The sequence below is a fragment of the Salminus brasiliensis genome, chromosome 14 (assembly GCF_030463535.1).
Source record: "Salminus brasiliensis chromosome 14, fSalBra1.hap2, whole genome shotgun sequence".
In the NCBI taxonomy this organism is placed as follows: Eukaryota; Metazoa; Chordata; class Actinopteri; order Characiformes; family Bryconidae; genus Salminus; species Salminus brasiliensis.
The window spans coordinates 939,151-946,218 of record NC_132891.1 but is presented as its reverse complement, the minus strand read 5'-3'; the positions used below and the strand labels follow the sequence as shown (position 1 = coordinate 946,218).

General features: G+C 42.5%; 1 protein-coding gene across 2 annotated transcripts in view; it reads right to left on the bottom strand.

Annotated features, from left to right (window-relative positions):
* Positions 1-411: 411 nt before the first annotated feature.
* frmd4bb (FERM domain containing 4Bb) overlaps positions 412-7,068 on the bottom strand; it is a 49,963-nt gene continuing 43,306 nt past the window's right edge. Inside the window, exons 20-24 of one of the 2 annotated variants that reach the window (XM_072697158.1) lie at positions 7,012-7,068; positions 5,787-6,562; positions 4,049-4,202; positions 2,724-2,854; positions 412-2,434 (exon numbers count right to left, since the gene is read on the bottom strand). The exon at positions 7,012-7,068 is cut by the window's right edge and continues 105 nt beyond it. In XM_072697158.1, the coding sequence (XP_072553259.1) occupies positions 2,746-2,854; positions 4,049-4,202; positions 5,787-6,562; positions 7,012-7,068 (1,096 nt within the window). In that variant the 3' untranslated portion in view covers positions 412-2,434; positions 2,724-2,745. The remainder of the gene's footprint in view (positions 2,435-2,723; positions 2,855-4,048; positions 4,203-5,786; positions 6,563-7,011) is intronic. The other variant, XM_072697159.1, reaches the window with a different exon arrangement.

Here is a 7,068-nt window from a genome sequence, read left to right as displayed (position 1 = left end):
CAGGAAGCCAATGAAGAGAGAACCCAGCAGACGAGGAGGAGGAGCTGAACATGGCTGAATGTATCCTTCCACCAATCATTATTTTGCTGGTAGCTGGTTTTAGATCAGCTAAAATGGTTTTGATGGTCAAGGTGGTTGAAAAGCTTCTCATCCAGACAAAAACATACATACTATACCCTATACTGGAGACAGACTGACAGAAGCAAACCAGCTGGCCGTCCAGCTTGGTCAGACTGGTTGACACGCTTGGTCAAACGACTTACTCAGACTGGTTGATAAGACTGGTTGTACTGGTTTAGTAGTGTGATTATACTGGTTGATCATCATCAGGCTGATTGACCAGATTGGTCGTGCTGGTTAAGCATATTGGTCATACTTCAATGTCAAAACACAGTTATATTAAAACACAGGTTGTTTGATTGACGCCCCGCTGGACCACAGGGGGGCGTCGTTTTATTGGGCTCTGATAATGATGGACTTGAAATCTGCACAAATATGGATGACTGATGAAAAACATACAGGTCAATCTTCACATTCTGATCATTTACACGTAAAAAAAAACATCAGCGCTGTACACCACATGCTTCTACACATCACACACACACACACACACACACACACACACACACTTACAGCAACAACAGAAAAATACTATGTCCTGTTACCATAGCGACACATTCAGAGTAAAAAAAGAAGGTCCATGTAGTCCAGCATGGAGCGCCAGTTTCATCATTAGCTAATGTGTAGACCCAACGATATCGTCATATTAATGCACACACGTTACAAATGAAGGAATTTCTTCACAGTTGGTGTTGTTTTTTATTTTAGTAATTTTTCATTTTTATTATATTTTTTTTTTTTCACATTTTACCAATTGTGTGCACAGTTTAACCCTTAGAAGTCATGGTTATCGCCAGCGATAACAAAAACATACCTGTGCTAAGATTAAAGCTTAAAATCATTTCTTGGTATGTTTTTTTATTTAAATTGTATAAATAATTCAGTTTGAATTTTTCTAAATTAAAAACAAAATGTGCTTAATTTTTTTATTTATTTAATGTGAACAATTCTATCTATTTTATTTGTTTTGCTAAAATTATTGTTGTTCTCATTTTCCATCATTCTGTCCATTTCTGGACAGAAAGTGTCAGAAGTGCAGACTGGAACCTATTAATGTAATTAATGATGTAATTAATGATGTAATTACATGTACGTAGTTGTGAATAATGACAATAACAACTCTAGACTTCTAAGGGTTAAGAGGTTTCTTTCTTATTGGCACTAAGCATGCGTTTCCTTCTCGATCAGACGAGTCCTCGTGAATTCTCTCAAACTTTAAAAGTTGCTGAGTCTGCTTCACTTTTATTGTGTTAAATTGTGCTGAAGAACAGAAATTGTGCTGGAAAAGGAAAGAAATCCTCAGTTAGAGCCAGAGAGCCGCTCCTCTCTACAGCACAGCATCAGTGAGGTCCTCCTAAATTTAGCCGAAATATCTGATATTTCTCTTTTTCTTTTTTTACATAGTTTTACCAAGATTCTAAAATTCTTCATCTTATTATTATCATATGTTTACTAGTTTGATGTCCTCTTATCTACTGAAAGTGTTTTTATTCATTTTGCTTGTTTTAGCCATTATTTCTTGAATAAAGCAACATTATCTGCCAAAACAATAAGACCAGTAGATAAAATCACTTAAAACAAGTCAGTATGAGCTCATATGAGTTATGAATGTGATATTATAACTGCAGAGGTATGATATATGAGACTAGCTGTAAGAGGATTTCACCTGATATTCTCAGCAGTGCTCTGGTCTTACTGGTGCAACACTGTCACTACTGGTGTTTGATAACAGTGAAATGAATGTAAGTCTATTTAACTTTCTACAGATTTAGGATTTGGTTGAATATTTGCAGGATGGCAGCTGATGCTCCAGTAATGGAAATTCAATATAATAAAAAAACAGTGCTCTAAGGTTCAAACATGGAGTAGAAAAAAGGCAATTGAATGGACTATGGCTAGTTTCTTTTCACTTCTCACGTTTCTGGACTATACATGTGGACATTCACTAGTTATGTGAGTCCCACTGAGTTCTCCTGGTCTCAGTGAGAAACGGATGCTCTAGGTTCAGTGTTTAGACTACATTACTGTATAACCACTGCTGGAGGTGCAACACCACCGTTCAGTTCTGTTCTGGCCCGTCCAGTGAAGCTTCCACTGCAGCTCCGTCACGTCCTGTTAGAAACCCGCTGACTGAACAGCTCCAAGGCACAGTAAAGACTCTGAGATCCGCTTTAGCTTTAGCTTTAGCCTGGAAGCCGTTGCTTACTGTTCTTCTCGGTTTCTGTTGTGCCGTTGTTGTTAGTTTTGGTCCTTCTGGAGAACAGAAAACACTGCAGCCCCCAAACCACAGCCACCACCTGGACTCTGCAGGAGACTGGAAACACACACAGTCATAAACGTCAGGCAGCGAATCATCAGCACGGCTGACCTTCACACACTGAGTCTCTGCTATATTTGCATTTACGATTGTTAGGAGTCTTGCCCACCCAAGGACTCTTAATGGTGTAGCACAGAATAGTCACCCAGACCAGGAATCGAACCCCATGGTCTCCCACATGGTGTAGTAGCGTGTGTGTATATATATATATATATATTAGTGAGCTCGTTTGGACATATAGTGCCCCCTCCACCGCCCCTTCACACGTAGTTCATTTTGAGCGTACCTGCCCTGTTGTGCATTTCTCTCTAATGGTCCGAGTCGGAGCAGCTGGCCATCGCTCCGAACACCTCCACCGAGTCTGAGGGGTGTGAGAGAGAATCGGAGCGCCTGGCTGGGCCGCACTCTGCTGGGAACCTGCAACAGAACCACGGCTTCCATGTGAGTTTATAAACCAGCAACAGACATAATTCATTTTCACACCGACCTCTCTTTATCCTGTAGAATGACACACACACACACACACACACACACATATATATATATATGAGAGAGAGAGAGAGAGAGATTTCTGCAACATCAGAATGATAAATAATTCATTAAGTAATATATAAGTAATGACAATAATATGTATTAACTGAAAAACATTATCTCTATTTACATAAATAAGAAAACAAAAGAAACAGAAACAGATTATTGGATTATTTGTGCACTGCACACACCAGAAAAATACATACAGAGTTTTAACCTAAAATTTAATCTTTAAGCAACTCAGAGTATAAGGGGTTAAAATGCTGTATTCTAGATGTTTGTGTTTATTATAAAAACTGCTGTGAGCAATATTTTATTAGCTTCTCATATATTTTTTTATTAGTCCCACAGTAGGGAAAAGCTGATGAGATTAGCACTTTGTGTATATATACAATATTTGTGTATATATAATAATATAATATATAATACAATATAAATTAGTTAATAAATATACATATATATCGGTCAAAAATAATTGGTCAAAATTTCAGATAAACACTACAAGATTAGAATTTTCTGATAGTTCAGACTTTAAGGAATTAACCCTCCGTCTCTCAGCAGTGAGAGGGTTCTACAGTAGAAGCTCCAGATCTGATCAGAACAGATAAAACAGCTGAACATGAATCCAGTAAAAAGGAGAATCAAGAGCTTCTCATTCTGAAGAAAGAAAGTAGTGAGATCTTGTCGGTGAGCTAGTCTGAAGAACAGAGCTCGGTTCCTCCAGGTTTCTCCTGGACGCCCCCCAGTCCAGCCAGCACAGCGTGGAGGATGTGTTCACCTCCATCAGCAGCAGCAGCAGCAGCAGCTCACCTGATTTACCATCATTAAGCCCTGATTTACCACCAAACCAGGTGTTGATCTGAGGAGAACTCTAAATAACACTAGACTCCATGAGAGAGGAGAACTCTGGAGATGTTCTAATGATGAACACAGTGATGGAGAACCTCCACCACTTTCTGTAGGAGTGATATTATTAGTGTTTATTCTAATATCAGAGCTTTACTTGTATTATATGTAAACAGAACTCAGGGGGGCGCTGTAGCGCTGATCAGAGTGTCCGTAAATGAGGCTTTCTCTGACCTGCTGTGTGTGGGGCTGTGGGTGTAGTTCGGGCTGTAGGCTCCAGGGCAGGCAGTCTGCGGAGTCAGGGCGACGTCCCCGTCCAGCTCACTGTCGGTCAGTCCCACCGAAGCAGGAGTGTGCCAGCTTACCCCCCCACTCGCCGTGGAGGACACTGCAGCAGGAGGGAGGAACAAGGAATGGAGACAGGTGTAATAATGACCTGCAGTGCTAATTGCTAATTAGCTGAGCTAACAGGTTTGTTAGGGGATTTGACTGGTCGTGTTTATCTTGTTAATATAAAAGCTCTATACTGGTCCAGTGAGGTTCATACTGGAGCTGCAAGGCTGACGGAAGCTAATAGCCCACCATTTAGCTTGCTGCTAACTACAGGTCTAGAACATGGGCTGATAGGTCCTAAATAGGGTCTAGAACATGGGCTGATAGGTCCTAAATAGGGTCTAGAACATGGGCTGATAGGTCCTAAATAGGGTCTAGAACATGGGCTGATAGGTCCTAAATAGGGTCTAGAACATGGGCTGATAGGTCCTAAATAGGGTCTAGAACATGGGCTGATGGGTCCTAAATAGGGTCTAGAACATGGGCTGATGGGTCCTAAATAGGGTCTAGAACATGGGCTGATAGGTCCTAAATAGGGTCTAGAACATGGGCTGATGGGTCCTAAATAGGGTCTAGAACATGGGCTGATAGGTCCTAAATAGGGTCTAGAACATGGGCTGATGGGTCCTAAATAGGGTCTAGAACATGGGCTGATGGGTCCTAAATAGGGTCTAGAACATGGGCTGATGGGTCCTAAATAGGGTCTAGAACATGGGCTGATGGGTCCTAAATAGGGTCTAGAACATGGGCTGATGGGTCCTAAATAGGGTCTAGAACATGGGCTGATGGGTCCTAAATAGGGTCTAGAACATGGGCTGATGGGTCCTAAATAGGGTCTAGAACATGGGCTGATGGGTCCTAAATAGGGTCTAGAACATGGGCTGATGGGTCCTAAATAGGGTCTAGAACATGGGCTGATGGGTCCTAAATAGGGTCTAGAACATGGGCTGATAGGTCCTAAATAGGGTCTAGAACATGGGCTGAAATACAAGGTGAAAACAGCAGCAGCATCTCAAAGCTGGAAATCTGTCATGGCAAAAATGGCTAGTTAATTAGCATACTTCATGCATATTAACGCAAATTTGCATATATTAAAGCCTGCATTTTTCATACATAAATGAAAGCAGCACAAATGAACGTAGAAATAAATTAAGAAAAATAATAATATAATATAATAAATGCTAAATTCACACTAAATGAGGAGGTGATCACCTCACTTGTTCCCCCAAAATGCTTGAGATGTGTTCTTTATATATTCATTATTTTTTTACATTTATTTTTGAGTATTTATTTTTTATTTAATTTATTTATTAATATTTTTATTAAAATATCTATTCTATTTTTATGTTTTAGATATTGATCAGTCAAAATAACAGCCCAAACATTAAAGAGTGTGTGATGATTTAGACTATTTATGCTAACTGGTGAGCGTAAGCTTCTAGGACTGGTTAGCTATATTAGCCAGACTTTACACACTGAACATGTGTTGGTTTATTAACTGGAAAAAAATCTATAAATTTCATTAAAGTTTAAATTAATTTCATTAAAGTTTATGTAATAAAGACATGATATTTATTACGTAAATATTAATATTAGAGTGTATCCTTTTCTACAGTGATGGTGATGGTGTTGGCATTACCTGAGGAGAAAGAGTCGGCCCGGCTGGCCCGGCTGAAAGGAGCGGGCAGCGTTTGGTATCCGAGGCTGTGCTGGGACCCTCTGTCATAATCGTAGCTGGCCAAAAGGCTCCGCCCCCCATGCTCACGGTTCCCCGCGCTGCGGTTGTACCACCCTCTGAGATGTTCCACCACCAGAGCTTTCTGCATGCTTTTAGCTAAGAGTTCGTTCCTGGGCCCCTGCCGGCTCCGCGGGGGCCTCACGGTGGCATAGGGATTCTGGGACAGGCCGTCCATTCCTTCGATCCCGTAATGCCCGTTGCGGCTGTTCCCATGGTAACTGTGGCCATTGTACGAGGGGTTGACGTTATAATGGCCTTCTAGTTCGCTCTCGTACACGTAAGCGCCGTTCGCGTACGGCTCGTAGTCCGGAGCGGGATACCCGGCCACGTAGTAAGCGGTGGGGCCGTAGTGGGCATGTGGGTGGTAACTATAAGCCCCGCTGTAGCTGTTGGGCACCAGATTGGGCATGCTGCCAGTATTCCCGTAAATTTCCACCTTGCGGTTCTGACGATAGTCATGCGTCCGGGTGTCCAGCGTGCGGTACGGGGGCGTGGACGGACACGGGCTGGACAGGCTGGTGTAAGACGAGCATTCGTCCAGAATCTCGCTGCTGTTGCTGCGACGCGTGGGCGACGCCGGGAAAATGGCCCGGTCGGATCCGGGATACTGGAGGAGCTGGGACTGGGACTCCAGGCTGCCGCTGCGATGCCGGAAACCGTGGAGAGGTCCATCAGATCTGCGGGAAACAAATGAACAGATTGAAGCTGGGATATTTTTCTGCTTTTGATAATACAGTTTATTGTCCAAAAGTATTGGGACGCCTGCTGCTCCTATGTTCACAGATGAAATCAAGACTATTAGCCGGGGTTTGTCCCCTTTTACTGCAGTAACAGCCTCTAATCCTCTGGGAACGCTTTACTCTAGATGGTGGAACATTGTTGTGAGGAGGATTTGATTGCAATCAGCCCTACAAGAACGAGAACATCAGAGAGGTCAGGTACTGATGTTAAAAGAGGTACTGGATGGGTGAAGTCTAATTTCAGTTAAAGTAGTGGGTGGGTCACAAGACAAACACTGCCTTTACAGGCGGGTCCTGGCATGAGAACGTTTGGGAACCCCGGTTCTAGACTTGTTCCTAAATGGCGGTATTGTGCTGCTGGGTTGTGTACGGAGTGCCGTGTTTACCCCAGCTGACTGCTGCTGTACGCATTGCGGGTCATGGGGCTCTGTGTGTTGCTGTGA